Raw genomic sequence first — 17,807 nt, 5'->3', positions numbered from 1 at the left:
CCAAGAACAACCGGCGCGCGCGGACCCGGCTCGTGGCGCCAACTCCCGCCACCGACCGACCCGCCAAACGCGCCTCGGCCCCTCATTGGGCAGCAGGCGCCCGCTACGCCGCGCCCTCTTCCTCTGATTGGGTGGCGTAGAGGGGCAGGGCCTCCAGGCCACACCCACCCCCCGGTGGTTCACAGCGTTGCAGCCGCCGCCGCGAGTGGCCGCGGCGGGTGGGGCGGCTGGCGCCTGCGCGGAGGTGGTGTGGCCGCCCCTGGGCTGAGGCGGCGGGAGGGTGACTGCGCATGCGTGGCGACAGGGCCGGATCGAGCGCGGAGGCCGGCCGGGGCGGCGGTGGGGGGGTGGGTATGGCTGGCAGCGCCAAGTCCTTCCTGGCCGATGCGGGTTACGGCGAGCAGGAGCTGGACGCCAACTCCGCCCTCATGGAGCTGGACAAAGGTGAGGCCGGGCGGGCTCGGGGTTGTGGCGGGGCTGCGGCTGCATGCCCTGTCCGTTGGCGCCCGCTGTCTGCCCGCCGTCGCGCTGTGGGGGGCGGTCCCATCCCGTCCTTCGGTTCCCAGCGGCTGGGAGCTTTGTTTTGCACCGCTTTACCGCGAGTGGGGGTGGAGGAAGGACCTGGTTTTGGAGGAGCGTCGGTTTCCCCAATAATTATTGTTCTCTTGTTTAGGCCTCAGGTCTGGCAAACTCGGGGAGCAGTGCGAAGCCGTCGTTCGTTTTCCCAGGCTCTTCCAGAAATATCCGTTCCCTATTCTTATTAATTCAGCTTTCCTAAAGCTAGCTGATGTTTTCAGAGTGGGGTAAGTAGCATCAGTCAGCTTCTATCCATTCAAATCTCTGGTCCGTAGTAATGCACTGTATCTTGGAGTGTTGCTGCTTTGGAGCCTGGGCAGTCGTGGGGTTTTTCTGGTTGCCTGATAATACCACAATAGTACCTACTCTATTGAGGACAAGCTGTGCTTGACTGGAACTTGCTTTCCCTGTCTTCAGTGGGCTTAAGTGGCTGTGAGTGATCAATGACACAGTTCCTTTACATCTGTTCTGATTTGAGGATTCATTTGCTAACTAACTGGTTTAAGTTCACTGGTGTAAATTCTGCTCCACGGGCTTGTTCCAATTCATAATTCATAAATGTGCATGATCATATATGCAAATTCCATCTCTAAGGATGTTAATAACAAAGCCCAAAGTATAGTTTTTCCAAGTGCCTGATGTCTAAATGATGCATGTGATGAAATGGGAGCTACTTTGTAATAGTTATCTGTTGCTGTTGTGGAATCTTCACTGTTGGCTCCGGGAAGGAAAAGAAATTTACTCACACCTGGCAATGGCAATTAGACTTTTCTGTCTTAGTCCTGGACATGCTTTTCTGGCAGAATTAGATCCCTAAGTGTGCACAAAACAGGCATCTGCTTAGACACCTTCTCACTTGTGTCAACAGGTTCATTTCCCTGGAGTTGGGCCTAAATTTGACACTACCTGTACTAGAAAATAGAACAGTAGTGTGTTAATAGTCTCTTTTTAACTATGTCAGTCTACTTAAATATACCATTTCTAAAGTATAGACCTTTCCTTGTTTTAATTAACTCTCAGAATTTTTTTTTTAAATAATTTCGTGTTTAAAGTGTTTGAATTTTTATTGTAAAACAGCCTGATAAAGAAATGCGTATGTCTTCTAACAGAAACAACTTCCTGAGGCTGTGTGTGCTGAAAGTTACTCAGCAGAGTGAGAAGCACTTGGAGAAGATCCTAAATGTGGATGAGTTCGTGAAAAGAGTTTTCTCAGTAATTCATAGCAATGATCCAGTTGCTCGAGCTATTACACTTCGGTATGTATTACATAAATAAACCTAAATTACTTGAAATCTCTAGCTAATTATTAGTGTACTAGCCTGGAATAACAAAATCTGCAACTACCATGAATGAAGTGTAGGAGGCGTCTTCTGCAGCGGTCATAGAGATAAAAGCAAAGACATCTGTCTTAAAGGGGGTGAACAATAAGGATCTGTGATCAGAAGAACAAAATTATTAACTGTTTATGATGGTAAGAATTGTGTGGATGACTTCAGGCAAAATGGAATTTGCAACATGGAAAGTTTGTGTTCTCAAGAGAAGAAGAATAAAACTGTTGTATGCATAACTTAGATGTATGTAGCTATATGCAACACATGATACATTGCATATGACATATTTAGACCAAGACCAAAAGGAGAGTGCTTCCCCATGTGTCAAAATAATTTTTGTTAGCTTGTAAGTAAAACTTACTTATGTGAACCTTGTTACGCTTTCACCTGTTTCTCATTTATTGTTATGCTAGAGGTTCACTGCTTGTTGGGCTCTGATAATAACTTCTAAGGCAATGCCCTTGTATTATTGCTTTGGCCTTCCTAGGAATCAAATAGAGGAAAAAAAAAAAAAAAATTAAGCTATCTTCAATGTCACTGTCCTGCTGTTTTGGTGTCTGTATCTCTAACACTACCCAACACGGCCATCTTAACTGCATCTTCTAACTCCTGTGCAAGTGAATTTAAATGTGAAGAGAGCACTCTTCTTTTTCCTTTTGTATTCTTTTCTTTTGTCCATCTAGAACTGTTACTGATCTCACTGCTGAAAGACGAGAGGCATTAACAGAGGTTTGATTAGCTCATACGTCCATTTCTTTCTTCTTTTGATTTTTTTTTTTAAATTTAAGATTATGCTTTGGTGCTGTAGTGTCTCAGAAATGTGTGAGTACAGTATCTCTGTATGTTTTCTTGTAGTTCCACTTCAGTATTCTAATATAAGATTACACTTGTTGACAGGTATTGAGGGCTATCTTGACATACTGCTAGAAGTCCAGGAATCTGCTCAGTTTGCAAAAATACTTAAATTATGAATCAATTCACAGGATGCATCAAGTGAAAGGTTAAAATGGCTGTTGGTTCGGCAGTATGAAAATCTTCAGTTGATTGGTTTTTGTCCTCTTTAAGTAGCATCAGTAAGAAAAAACATGCTGAAAGAAAGATCTGCTAAAACAAAACTTTGTGTCTGGGCAGTAATTTTATTGCTAGATAACTGTGTGTAAATATTTGCATAGAACTCTTGCTAAAATTACCATCAGTGCACGTCCTGCATTCATTCTTCTTTTAACTGGATGTCCTGGTTTCGGCTGGGATAGGGTTAAATTTCTTCCTAGTGCTTATGCTAAATTTGTCTGAAAAATATCTTTGAGATATTCTTAGCAAAAGTATAGATACTTTGATTTGTTCCCTTTTTAGCAGTTACACAAAAGGTATTACATTATTCCCAATAATAACCTTAACTCAGATCAGCAAATGATCTTAGAAACAAATGATGAAAGTCTGGCATTTGCTTGCTTGACCATGGTAACACAAAGTTTTTAGAAACTTTGCTTTCTTAGCATGTGGTTAACGTTTATGACTGTTCAGACATTTGCCACTTATTTACTCCGCGGCCTTAATTGGGAGGAGGGTAGAAACAGTTCTCTAAATGTTTTTTTAGACTAGACTACCCCTAGACTACCCCCCTAGACTACCATATTTCTGGTTTTAAATCTCATGATGTGTAGTTCATGTGTGTCTGAAAATAGCCATCAGTACGCTTTAGCATTAAATCTGTTGTATTAATACTAAAACTTGAACATAAAAGCATCTTAAGAGTTCTCAATGTTCACAGTGCCATAGTGCACTCTTAATTTTATGAGAATTCATGATAAGTTTCTCACTGTGCCCATTTCAAGCTAAAAGGTACCAAAATGTAGTTAATTTTTATTAAACCATTACCATAAACCACATGACAAAATTTGTTACCTTTTAATTATATGCCTACTTCTAGCATTTGTTTGTTTCTGTAACAGATATGAAAGAGCACATATTTATATAAAAAAATGAGTCTTTTAACAGTCTCTTTACATTTCTGTTTGGTTTCATCTTGCATTTCTTCATGCTCATTATTTTTCCTGATTTTGCTGTGATTTTTTTCTGTAGGATGTTGGGCAGCATGGCATCTATTATTCCAGAAAGGAAGAATGCACATCACAGTATTCGTCAGAGTTTGGATTCCCATGATAATGTGGAAGTTGAAGCTGCTATATTTGCTGCTGCCAACTTCTCTGCACAATCAAAGTAAGATGTAATTTTTTTTCATTTTTTCGTATTACGGAGAATGGAAACTCCATTGACACGGGTACTCACAAAATTTAATATTTTCTTCTGTAGTGCTAGCCATGTCATTTGTAGCAAAACATTTAATTATGTGCAATAACAGTATTGTAAAGAAATCTCAATAAAAGTTTAACAGAATTTTTTATTTCTTTTTTTTTTTTCCTAAAATACTAATGGAAAGCTCATAAATATGGGAATGCAAAGTGGAATAGCAGCTTTAATCAAGAATTATTTTACAGAAGTTATGTTAGGCAATTAAATGTAGTGCTGCTTGTCACTTTGACACGTTTTTGAGCGATCCCATTTTATCATTTGATCATGCCCACGTGCAAGGGTTCTAAAATGACTTAGGTCTTGGCAAGCACTCTTTTGTAAAAGTTTTTTTTGTTAAAATGCAATGTTTGGTAGTTCAGTTGATTTTTATTTTTAATTATTTATTTCTTTATTTTTCGTTTCACCTGGTACTTTGTCTTTTCTCTACAGGGATTTTGCTGCAGGAATATGTAATAAAATCAGTGAGATGATTCAAGGTATGTATGCATATTGAATGATAAAGGCAAAAGCTCTTAATTTCTTTGAGAATTCTTTATTATCCACATGTAAATATCAGATATCAGAATACTGTTGCCCCTATCCTCAAATGATTACAGGTTTTTAAATTAAATTAGGTAACCAAGAATCTGATGTCTGGCTCTTGTGTCCTCTTAAAATCTAAGTTTTCAAAACACCTGTTTGTTAAAGAATAAAAGCTCACCTATAGTACAATGAATGAACTTACATAGACTATCGCAGGTTGCTTCAGATGAGTTAATATGTGTGTTACCTGCAACGAAGCAAGGTAAGAACTGTGAAAGTGCTTGATATTGCTGTGGTTATGCTGCTAGCTAGTAGATGAGTTATTTGAAGCTAATGCAAGTGTCTGCACAATCTGCGTTCAGAGGTGGTAGCAATACAGACGTATTGCGTGCCTCAGTACTGCCAAAAGCCATTACAAAGGACTAACACTCTGCCTATGTCTCTCTTCCTTGTTGCAGGTTTAGCCACACCTGTGGACTTGAAATTGAAGTTGATCCCTATTCTACAGCACATGCATCATGATGCTAGCCTGGCCTCCAGCTCCCGGCAGCTGCTTCAGCAGCTGGTAACATCGTATCCCTCTACCAAGATGGTCATTGTTACTCTGCACACCTTTACTCTGCTTGCTGCTTCTTCTTTGGTTGACATTCCTAAACAGGTAATTCTTCCTAATTCATTCCTTCAATTTAAAGTACAAAGTACGCTTAAAAAAAACTCAGATTCTAGCTGATGCCAAAAATAAATCGTGATGGATATGCTAGGATGGTTGCTCCTATCTGCTATGGAGAAAGAATACCCTGAAAACTGCTGCTGCTTTCATGTTTTTTGGCCTTTCTGGTCCCATTTCCAGATAACCCCATCAAACATAGGGACCCTTCTTTACAGATCATAACCTGTCTTTCTTTAAATCAACTGGGATTGAAATCAGCTAGGATCAATCAGCATTTAGGAAAGCAGACACCCTGACTTTTTCTGAAAACATTTCATTTTACCTGTAGAACCCAGGCTTCACTTTTCACTGGGTCGTGGGTGTGCCTTTTGCCTTCCTTGCATGCAAACAAATGAATATTTCAATAGCATAGAGTGCATTTAAAAATGTATTTCTTGAAGAACTCTGAGGAATTTGAATCTGCTGCTATAATTTAGGACTATAAACCAAGTTGTGGGAAAACAGTGATGGAAAAATACAATGCTTTTATGTTCTGATAATGTGCTTTGTGGGTGTGATTTGTATAGCAGGTCTGAACACAGTGACATTTGAGATTCATCTAACTAATCCTTGTAAAGTAGTCATGAAAATCTATTTGCTTTCTTTCAGTCCTGTACAGCTATGGAAGGCTGGTGTCTGTTACTGTTAGACTAATAGCATTGATCTGTCTGAAACTTCTTTTTGGTATGGCTGATTTCTGTATTTCAGAGGATGCTTTTGATAGTATTGAATCTAAGCCAACTGAAACAACATTAGAACGCTTGATGTGCTTTTTTTTTAATGGCAGTAAGCATGGTGCTTTAGGCTGTATTTCTGCAACACAACAGCCAACACTGCTTAATGATGTAGCCAGGGTGGGGATGAAGAGCAAAAACATGGCTGGCATGTTCATGCTTTTTCATGTGCTGGCTATTCCATTTCTGTAAATTTGCAGGAAATGAACACAACAAAGGACATGCAGTTAAGTGTCACTTAATTTGAGATAAATGCTTCCGAGGGGGTGGGTAGGGGTTGTTTTTGTTTGGTGGTTTTTTGAGGTTGTTTTTGGCAACTACTGAGACATACAAGGTATGTCTGTGTTGCTATCTGTTAACTGCAGATCATGCAGACAGCCAAATGGGCATCAATGCGCAGAATCCTTGCTAGTAGCATAATCACGACAGTATAAAGTGTTTACTTAGCTTCTCAGGGATGTTTTATGGTATTTCTGTGAGTGCTGAAACAGGTCTCAAGGCTTCTCAGGTATGCAGGGTGATGCAGGGAAGAGTGCATGAACAAGGAGAGCAGGATGGTAGAAATTGGCTGTCAGGCTGTTTTAGCTTGCCATGGCATCATAGCCGAAGTAGGAGCTTTTCCATGTGGCAAGCAATCAGACAGATAAGGCAAGTTAGTTTTGGCTGAGTATGCTCAAAAGTTCTTCACAAGTACTCTTGAAAAGACTTCCTTCTAGTAGCATCTCTCTCTTAAACAATGGATTTACTTTGTTGCAGATCCAGCTTTTGTTGCAGTACTTGAAGAATGACCCCAGGAAGGCTGTGAAGAGGCTTGCAATCCAAGATTTAAAGTTGTTGGCCAACAAGACACCACATACATGGAGCAGAGAAAATATTCAGGTTTATACATTTTTAAGCTAAAGTTTATTATGAACCTTTTCAATTAGTTGTAGAATTCTTCCCAAAACAACAATTCGAGAGATAAACAAAGGAAGAACTTACATCTCCATATCCTGAGGTTGGGTTACTCTGCCAAGCAGAGTAGCCAAGTATTAATGAATAGTTGAAGTATTACAACTGAGGAAAGGCATGTGTCTTGTAGTAGGCCTTTTTACAGTAAGGAAATAACTTTTCCATCTGAAAAACTCATCTAAGGTAATAGATATGAGAGCTGAATGTTTACATTAATCTTATGATACTGAGCATGTATTAATGCTCTCATGTAACATGGAGAGTCTCTCTGGGATTTATCAAAGCATGTCATCCAGCAAGGTATACTTGAAAGGACAAACGTGATTTTGGCTTAATTTCTTAGAATTAATGGCTCATTTTCAGTAGTATTCTTGTGACTCCTGTTGTATGAATGAGACCCTAGAAGATGTTTATAGTGCATCTCTGTTATTTGGGGAAACAGTTGTTATATTGTAGAGAGTATTGTTGCTTTCTTCCAATTGCAGTTGCATATGAACATTTTTTCTCCTTGTCTTTCCCTTTTTCTAGTAGAAATGACTATAGAAAATAACTTCAGATTAGATTAAGATTCTAATGGGGAGGTACATATTTCAAGAACTTTATGGCACAGGCTTATAGCTGTACTTTTCTGGGTCTTTTTCTTTGTTTTTACTAATTTTGGAAGCTACTTTTGCTATATGCTGTTGGAGCATAAGGCAGCTGGGAGGAAAAACTATGCGGATTTTTGTTAATAATCATGTGAGAAATAAAGCACGTTTTGCTTTGTCTCCAGTTCTTAGATAAAATGATTTGGGGTGTGCAGAGGTTTTTATTTTAGTGAACTGCTTTATTCTTCATAATGGATTAATACCAGAAATTTATTTCCTTTTAGGAATTTCAAGGAATTCCTTTAATGGTTTATGGATTCTTTGCAGTCAAAATGCTACTCTATACCATTACGCCTGTTTGATAGTTATCTCAGTACAAGTGAGAGACATTGATAACATGGCTTTCATCGTTACGTAGTGTCTTAAAGTATGTGTCCTCTATGGTTGAAAGATGGTTGAAATGCATAGGAAAAAGTTCCAGTGATATTGGAACTAAACCAGTGACTGGGTTAGAACAAAATTGACTGAAGCTTGTTATTGCTTGCTGAATGCCATGCAGTAGTAATGAGAGTTTTTGTGACTTCTAAAATATATAGTCAACATTTTGGGTTGGGCACCTCTTTCCCGTATGTTTAAAAGACATTTTACCAACAAGAGTTTCAGCAGTGTTAACTTCTTCAGCGTTTTGGGTCTGGCTGTGTAGGTCAGATAGGAGGCTTGGTCTTTGAATTGTGGAGACTTCACTGACTTCCAGACATCAGCTTTAGAAGCTGTTGCTGTTGATGCTTAGAGCAGTCCTCCTACGGACTATGAAGGTAACAAGCAGTCTGCAGTCCATTCTGCTAATTCTTCTGTGCTCTTGGCATTTTTCATAGTTACTGTTTCAAATATGCTCTGTGAGTGGTGATCTAACAGCACTGGACTAAAATATCAGTGTATTGGGAGACATCGACACTCATTTTCAACCCTAATCGTTTTATCTTCTTCTGTCTGTTGCTGCCATGCTATTCAGTGGATTAGCAAAATGCTACATTGGTACAAATTACAAGTTTATTTAGAATTTGACCCTTACACCATACAAGAACATACGTATGCCTGATAAGAACACTATTTGGGGTTTTTATTTGTTCTGTGGAACAAATTCTGTGGTGTTATTTTTCTTTATTCAGTTACTGGATGTTATCATTCAGCTTTGGCTCTCTCTGAGGCAGAATATACTTACATTTTCCATTTGTCTCTCATGTTGCTTTCTCTCATGTTGACTAAAAAAGCCTCCAAACCCAGTGAATGACAATGAAGTTGTGGACTGTGTTGGCATAATAAATCTGAGAACAATGTGAATTTTAAGAGTTATTCCAATCTAGATGTGATAAGGCCTGAGGAGATCTGGCAAAAGGCACAAAAGTATGCAGGAGCTCTACTATGAATGAGTTAAAAAATAAAATACGCTTTAAGATGTTTATCAAGAAACTTAAACTGTATTCTGTTGGACACCAGGACTGTTAAAGGAAATGACGCTTGAAACTTTGCTGCTCAGAGATGTATACTTACATAAAACCCTGCAGATTGTTATAAGGCAAAATAATCAGTATACCTCTAAAACTGGAGAACTGTCTTAAAATTTTTGCAGTACTTGATCAATGAGACCTAATAATATTTTTGCCACTGATTTTTAATTAATAAATGACTTATAACTGGTGTTTCCTAGCATATGAGACCCACTGTCACTCTTCTGCAAGCCATGTCCTCAGTCCGCTAAAGCAGATGCTTCAGGACATGACTTCTAACTTTTGATTTCAGTATAGTATTTTCTGTGAAAAAAATCTTGACTCTCAAAACTTTTCACAGACAAGTGCAACTAAATGTTTAATACAGAGAGCTCATGGAACGTCCTTCCGTCTGTATCTTTTCTCCTGCTAATCTTTAGGCACTCTGTGAATCTGCTCTTCACACTCCTTATGACAGCTTGAAACTGGGCATGCTGTCTGTTCTTTCCACGTTATCGGGGACCATTGCCATTAAACAGTACTTCAGCAATGCTCCAGGTAAGAAAAATAGATTAGATTATTATCTTTGGCATTTCTAATGGTTTGGCTGTCTACTGATAATGTTTCATCTAAACTCTTTGTAGCATATTCTTAAATTATTTTTGAACTTCAGAACATTAGCTGAGAGTCAGACTGCGTTCATCATATGTAAACTTAAAATGGGATACTGTATATCCATGAATAGTCATGGTCTGAGATACTGTTCTGGATTTTATGGGTAATATGCTATATGAAAGGGTTTTTTACCTTTGGGTCTTCAACTTTTCTTCATAAAATGAAGAAATGTAATGCCTCTCAAATGGCTGACCTGCATTCTGCTTAAGATGCTTTAAAACCATGGATCTGCATAGCTTTTGAGTAGCATGGAGACTTAATGGTGTGAGACTGGGCTGGCGTGTTACCCTGGCACAGTGAAGCTATGCAGCCCTTTTGGGAGTGATCTGCTTCAGTACCAGGTGAACCTTTCTGCCTTGTGATTATATTCTGGAGAAACAGAGTAGATGTTTTAAAGTGATTCAAGGTATCTTGTTCTTACAATGGTGATCATACTTGAAAGCCAGACTGCCCTAATAAGTATTATGAGCCAACTATATGGGCTGCAGAAATGAAAAAAAAATAGTACATCCTCTTCGGTCATTCTGGCATGTCTTAATTATTAATATGCTCACCAGCTTTTTAAATCAGAGATAATATTTCTTAAAGCAATATTTCTCTGAGTCCCTGAAACATCAGCCTTCAGACCCAAATATTCTTTCTCATGTATATCTAACTTGTATAGTGTCCGGGAATGGAGGGAGAGCCTCTGTGTGTGGAGAAAAAGGGAGAAATATATGTTTTCATCCTGTCCTTTAAACATAGAGAGAAAAAATTAATCCTATATATAGGATATATATGTCAATATAGATTTTTTTTTTTTTTTTTTTTTTGCAGGAATGTACTTGAAAGGATCTGTGATGTAATTATAGACTGTGCTGATTTCTGTCCTGTTTGCCTTGTCTTTATTTAGGAACAGCAGCTACAACTGCGAGATCATTTGATTTAGTAAAACTAGCACAGGAGTGCTGTTACCATAATAACCGTGGCATTGCAGCTCATGGCGTGAGAATTCTGACTAATATATCAGCCTCTTGTCAGGAAAAAGGTAAATGAAAGCAAGGACAATGAAAACTGTCTGTTTACAGTCAGGCTTGTGCTGACTGGTCTTGTCTGTGAACCTGTCTGTAAATCTCTCTGATCCTTCATGCTGGTTAGGGAGAATGGGGACTATAATCTAGTAGAAAATATTCTGTATGATTTTATGAATGGTTGGGAAGATTCCATCTTCGTCTCATTTAGAAAAAATTAATGGGCACAGTAGAACTCATGCTAAATAAATGCTTGTCTTACCTTTGCTGTAAGACTAGTGAATTGTCTGTCAACCTTTGAAAACTCTTAGCACAAAGTCTGTTGCGAATGAATAACAAGGCATCTAGAAATCTTAGTCCAGAGACTTATGCACGCTCTACAAATGTCACAGTTGGTGTGACTGCTGAATATGAAATGTCACCTGAGACATGGAATGGCAGGATTGTTTCTAATCAAAATAAGGTAAGGCAGAAGTATTGGAAAGATACTTATCTGTCAGGACTGCAACACCAGTGCAAGCATTACACCAATTATGGTCAGAAAATGTAACAGGGAACTAACTTGCTCTGTTTTTCTTTTCTTAGATCTTCTGCCTTTGGAGCAAGATGCAGTTTTTGGCTTAGAATCTCTTCTTGTTCTTTGTAGTCAAGATGACAGTCCAGGAGCTCAGGCAACCTTAAAGGTGACCATATTGTTGTCTTTCCCTAGCACAGCTGTAAGTTCTAGTAATAACTTGTATAACAGAAAGGCTAGTGTGCAGCAGATCCTTTCTGGTGGAAGCATAACATACTGGAAGGAAATGAAGATTTTTCTATGTTTTGCTCATAATCAGAGCTCAGAGCTGTAGAGAAACTAAGCACAACTATAGTGCAACTCCTCTCAGCTCTAGAATAAGTTGATTGTTGTAGGGGGAAAAAAAATGCATTCCTCTCAGAGGAACAGCTGTAATAAAACATGAACTTGAACATGGGGTGGAGGTGTCTCTGGAGGATGAAGAGAATCTTGGAGAGAACCGCTTTTTGGAGATGGGGATGCAATGTACATGATTACAACACTCAAACTGTTATTTTTATTTTCCCACTTCATAAGCTGCTACCAGTAATTCTATCTAGTTATTTACCTGAAAAGGCTAGTGGTATGAGAAAGATGATTGTCGTTTCTTGACTTTGTAATATGTTTTTGTGCTGTGACAGAGGCTGGGGCTCTTAGAAAAATCTCATCTTTTGTAGAGTACATGGTCCTGAAAATACCAGATCTTCTATATTTCTGCAATCATACTTGCAGATAAGTGTGTCTGGCTTTTTTATTTTTAAGTAGACGTTGTGTTTACTGTACCTTTTGATTGTGTGAATTGCAGATCACGTTAACTTGCATGGTGAAGCTGGTCAAGTGCCGTCCTCACCTGAGCCAGTCAGTAGTTGAATCCCTGCTGACCCAGTTGCACAGTGCCCAGGACGCTGCTAGGATTCTCATGTGCCACTGTTTAGCAGCTATTGCCATGCAGCTGCCTGTCCTAGCAGATGGGATGCTAGGAGACCTAATGGACCTCTATAAATTAATTGGACGATCTACCACAGATAAAAAACAGGAACTCTTGGTAAGACCTCCTTCTGGTGAATAGCCCTTGATGGATAAAGTCTATATAAACTACTGTGGATGGATTTTATTTAAAAAGGCAGCTAAGCCATTTGTTATGTCCAAGTTGATGTGCCAGTCTATAGCCTTATTTTTAGTTTTGCTTTAACTTTTGACTACATATGTCAGTGTTCAATGTCAAAATCACATCTCGTAGATGGAGCTGAACTATACAGTGCAGTGTATTCCATTAGATTTTCCAGCAGATGGCACTGCTTAGAGAAACCTAGCTATTGAAATTATTGGGGTACCTGTGAAATTATGTTTCTAGAAGAACAAAATGGCAGTTAGCTCAATTCATGTATGGTACTCTGACACACGTGACTCTTAATATACTGTAAGAGATAAAAATGCTTTTATCACATCTTTTTGGAAATGAATTTGAATTTTAAGAAATGACAAGCTTCCCATTAATTCACTTGGAGCATTTGAAATACCTCAGTTAAAAGCCACAGTAAAGATTCTTTAAATGAAAGCGACTTTCATCTATAAGAAATACTTGGGTTGCCATAACTACTTAAAAGATATATGACTGAGAAAAGTTCCTCCGTTAAAAACAATACATAATCTTCTGTGTAGTTTTGAGTCCAAAATCAAGCAGATCATTTCTGGTAGTTTAGGAAACAGAATTGTTTTTTTTTTTCTTGTTTTGTTAAGTTCCTAAAATATAACCTTCTTCCTCTCCCCTCTACTCTTCATTAGGTTTCTCTTGCCACAGTGATATTTGTTTCCAGTCAGAAAGCTTTATCTTCAGAAATCAAAACTGTTATCAAACAGCAGCTTGAGAATGCCTCCAATGGATGGACAGCCTACAGGATAGCCAGGCAGGCTTCCAGAATGGTAAGTGAAAATACCTGGAGAAAAATAGTTTGGTGTGGTTGGAAGGACGCTAGTGACTTCTTTGAACTGGAAAAAGAAAGTAAGGAAAATGGTAGGACTGAGGAAGAGGAAGACGGGCGGGGGGGGGGGGAGGGGCAAAAAAAAAAAATTCATTTTCCCTCTTAATTTCCTGGAATGCTGATTCAGATATGTGCCATTTAGGGGGCAGTCATTCCATCAGGATGCTTTTTCACTTGTCTTTTTGAAGTATTTGAGAAGGAAGAAAGTAATGACCTGATACTTTCTTGAGCGCATGCCTAATCTGCGTTGTCTAGCTGTTCTTTAGAAGGTGATAGCCTGATGTGTGCTTCTCTTTCTTCAATGAGAAGAAAGGAAAAGATACTGTTTCCCTTTTCCCTTCAGTAAAGTCACAGCTGGGGTTAGAATTATGTAGAAACCCTAGTATGAGATGCTGGGGTAATTTTAAACAGGTAAAGTACGAATTGCAGAGGAGGGGACAGAACTTAGCACTGTTTTGGTAAATCAGTCGGGATTCTTGATTTTTACCTCTGGGCTCACTTGATAGTTTTAAACCCAGTGTTTCTGTGGGGGTGGAAGATATGTTTTCAGTAAAAAATAAAAGTAAATTTCAATATTTGCTTTTCATCTTGTCAAATTATCTTGTGTAAATAAGTACTATACCTTATACAGGCTGATATTTCCATAAAATAAGCATTTGTGCTTTTATTTATTGTTAGGATTGTCATGATCAAATGATTGGAAGAAGTTTCACTATTTTTATTTTTAAAGTAAGAGTAGTTCTGGAGATGTTACTGTTCTCTTATTTGTATTTGTTTTGTAGAAACCTGCAGCCTTCTTCCGTGTACCCTCTTAGAAACTTTCTTGTCATTACAGGGCAACCATGACATGGCCAGAGAACTGTATCAAAGCCTGCTGACTCAGGTGGCTTCAGAACACTTCTACTTCTGGCTGAACAGCTTGAAGGAGTTCTCCCATGCAGAACAGTGTCTGACAGGTTTGCAGGAGGACAACTATAGCTCAGCGCTTTCTTGCATTGCTGAAGCTTTAAAATCCTATCACAAAGGAATAGCGTCACTGACGGTTAGCACAGATCTTCTACTTTAGTGATGATGTTTCTGTATACTGCAGCAGGTCTGTTTGGTTTCTGTTCTTAAACTTCTGAAAAGTTTTTAAAGATGTCTGACATGTGCCAGACTCTCTTCTTGAGGGCACTGCAGGGAAGAGCCAGTTGTAGCACACTGCATCTTCAGAGAGAAGATCCTGATTTCTCTTTTTTTTCTTCTCTTCTGCCCCCACCCCCTGCCTCAACTTCCTGCCTTGATCAAATCATGATATGTGACAGATCTTTTTTAAAGTTACGGTACTTAAAATTTTCCACTTCTTGTCTTGGCTGAATAAACACTATTGTAATAGTCAAGCCTGGGAATTTGTCTAAATTGGCTGCTATCTTCTCAAGATATGGAGAAGGATTTAATTGTCTTCCTCCCTCCTCCTGAGTTCATGTTGCCTTGTATTTGACAATGTGATCCTATGGAATCCTAACAACAAGACAACACCAATTTAGTAAGAGGAGGGAGGACAATTCAGTCTCATCAAATCAGCAGAATTCACATGGTACCTGCTTTTATGCAAATACTTTCTGCTTCTCTGAAGTGGTGAAAATAGCAAGAAGCTGTGTGTGTAATGTCTGTGAATGTAAACAAAAAAAGCACTAATGAATATGGACCTTCAGTTCTTATGTGAAGCTGCTTCTTAACAAAAGACGATCCAGCTGCACACAATACTTTCTTTCATGTTTTAGTTTCCATGAAGAAACCTTTACATACAGTTTCCTGTGTCTTTTGAATGAAGCTGTTGCAGGGCGGGGTGTTTGTTGCAATTACTGGAACTATCAGTGTCACGACAATTCAGAGATTAGTGTTTAATGAAGTTCAGATATTACTGCTTATTAATAAACTGTCCCTGAATAAGCAGGAAGGACGTAATTATTACACCTTTGTCCTCTGAGAGAAAGCTCCATCCAATCCTGAAGTATTTGTCTTTGACTTGTTGGCTGAGTGAATAAGGATTTTAATTCAACATTTCAAGATTTCTCTAACGTCTAGAAGACATTGAGGGGGGGACTTCATCTAATCAGATGTTAATATTTAATACAGGCAGGAAAATAACTTGCTTAAATAGGTCATTCTGTGATTCAGTAATTTAGCCTTTCCCTAGAGTGGTTTTTTTTTTTCTGTTGAAGGATTCCTGTCCTCATCTCCTCTGCTGACTTCACTTCCTGCATGTTGCACATAGGTATTGCACCCAGAAAAGCATTTCCTTGTGGGTTGTTGTGGTCCAGAGGAGTAAGTACAGGTTTTGGAGGGCTAGAGAAGAGGAAATTGGGTTTTATTGCTGGCTGTTGCTGACTCCTTGCATTGCTCTGGACAAATTCTTAATCATGCTTGAGTGTATCAGCTGTAAAAAGAGCCACTCGCTGCATGCATCTACACAACTCAACATCTCAGAGGGGAGCAAAGTGCCATAAAATCTTACTGCTGAAGACTTGCTGTCTCTTCCCTGTGACTTCAGCTTTATTGTTGCCGCTGTTTCCGTGAGGAGCATGACTCAGCACTGTTGGTGCTGCAGAGCATTAGTGTGTATGATGGACACTGTGTAGCTGTCCACTTTGTAGCTGGAAAACACTGTGCCAGTAAATCTGTTGCAGATGTTCAGTCAGCCCAGTTTAGCAATGATGAAATATTCAGGCAGTGTCTGATCTTGTCAGAAAATTTCTCAATTCCCTCTTGATATACATGCAACTGTGTTGCATTGCTGTATGCAAAATGTTCTTTCATGTGAGTTAGTCCACTTGAGGAAAAAAGTCCCATTACTTTATGGATGGGGGGGGGGGGGGGGCGGAAGGCAGGGACTTGTCATAAAGCGTATTGGCCACAGTCCCCATCTGTCTCGCTGTGTACTTGCCTGTATAGTTAGCAAAGGTTTTGAATAGGACCTGCTCTTTCTGGCACAGAACATGCATCTTATTGGAAGCATTGTGCTTATTTTTCACTGCTGGTAATCTAGAGAAGATGCAGAACTTTAACAAAGCACTTATAACCATTGATTAAGTAGCACTAACTCCAAATATGTTGATGATAAGGGGTGATGTTTGAAGAACTTGGCTAAGCCAAAGAACTCTTTCTGTCATTTTCAAAAAAGAATTGTAACTCATTTATTGCCCATGGCTGTATGGGTAGCAGATAAGGTAAATTGCGGTATTAATGAGACAAGCTTGTATTTCCATTTACAAGAATCGAGTCCAATTTGTGCTACTAAAAATGTCTGGATTTTCTGATACAAGTACTGGTACTTTACTCTATAAAAGCATGTTGTCTCTGTAGAGCAATTACAGTGCAGTGAGTTCTCTTCCACAGAGGGTTTTCTGAAACCACCTTTGCAGAATAAACTGAACAATTTCCATTCAAAAGGGTTTTTTTTTTATGCCCTTGGAGAAGGGAAAGCAAAGTGGTAGATAAGAGGGGCTGAATGGCTCAAGTGATGAAATAGTCTTATTTCTTTGGTTGAAATCTAGCTCAATAGTTTAAAGTGGTTGCAGTTGGCTGATGTTTCCTCGTTTTAGTCAACAGTGGGCCAGTTATCAGATGACGTGATGTTTTGTGAGAAACTGGTTTTCTGCTTTCCTGCCGGCCAAGAATGGTTCTTAGTAAGGTTTTGGGATGGGTTATAACTTTTTGCTTCCAGGAGTGACCTTTTCTCTTGAGGAATAAGAAGCACTGGGGAAGCCATGCATGAGTTTAACATACATCCATTCTCCGAGTAAGAGAAGGTCACAGTGCTTTGTTTTGCAAATGGCTTTTTTCCCCCTAAAGAAAAAAGTGTACTCTTCTCAAAATCCAACAATATAAGAAAAATAAGTAGTACATTTTTGGCTTAACTAGTATCAATTCTTGAGTGCTGCAGTTTACCCCCTCCTGGGTGTCCTAAGCTGTCACAGATGCTTCTACAAGTTAGATAAGCTCTCAGGGAGCAAAGTTGCACAGAACCATATTTTCTAAATAATAGCAGCATGTCTACCGTCCTGGAATTTTGTTATTTAGAGTTCTTAGTTGTCACTGAACTATGTCTCTGCCTTCATCAAATGCAAGGTTCCGTACCTTTGTAATGTTTCTGTCCATTTCACAGTTCCAAAAAAACCAAAGGGTATCACCCCTTCCTCTTGCTGCAGGTAACTCTAGCCAATTCTTTCCCCTTTGGCTGATGCAGAGAATCACTTTTTCAGTCCTTGGTGTTTCTGTTTGCCTTCTAATTCATTGTGCTCTCTTTTATGGTAAGGACTGTCTGGACTAATGTCATTTGAAGCCTAATGGCTTGGCCTTGGAAAAAGAGGAAATGGGTGCCCTAATAGCATTGTA

The 17,807-nt window shown here is 39.1% G+C and overlaps 1 protein-coding gene across 3 annotated transcripts in view; it reads left to right on the top strand.

Annotated features, from left to right (window-relative positions):
* The first annotated feature begins 304 nt into the window (after positions 1–304).
* INTS7 (integrator complex subunit 7) overlaps positions 305–17,807 on the top strand; it is a 45,305-nt gene continuing 27,802 nt past the window's right edge. For all 3 annotated transcript variants that reach the window (XM_075147037.1, XM_075147036.1, XM_075147035.1), the window contains exons 1-13: positions 305–444; positions 674–803; positions 1,686–1,832; positions 3,990–4,127; positions 4,650–4,696; positions 5,201–5,400; positions 6,942–7,064; positions 9,651–9,768; positions 10,778–10,912; positions 11,481–11,578; positions 12,254–12,493; positions 13,234–13,371; positions 14,266–14,472. In XM_075147037.1, the coding sequence (XP_075003138.1) occupies positions 354–444; positions 674–803; positions 1,686–1,832; positions 3,990–4,127; positions 4,650–4,696; positions 5,201–5,400; positions 6,942–7,064; positions 9,651–9,768; positions 10,778–10,912; positions 11,481–11,578; positions 12,254–12,493; positions 13,234–13,371; positions 14,266–14,472 (1,812 nt within the window). In that variant the 5' untranslated portion in view covers positions 305–353. The remainder of the gene's footprint in view (positions 445–673; positions 804–1,685; positions 1,833–3,989; positions 4,128–4,649; positions 4,697–5,200; positions 5,401–6,941; positions 7,065–9,650; positions 9,769–10,777; positions 10,913–11,480; positions 11,579–12,253; positions 12,494–13,233; positions 13,372–14,265; positions 14,473–17,807) is intronic.

The sequence above is a fragment of the Calonectris borealis genome, chromosome 3, assembly GCF_964195595.1.
Source record: "Calonectris borealis chromosome 3, bCalBor7.hap1.2, whole genome shotgun sequence".
NCBI classification, from domain to species: domain Eukaryota; kingdom Metazoa; phylum Chordata; class Aves; order Procellariiformes; family Procellariidae; genus Calonectris; species Calonectris borealis.
This window is presented reverse-complemented; position numbering and strand designations above follow the sequence as displayed.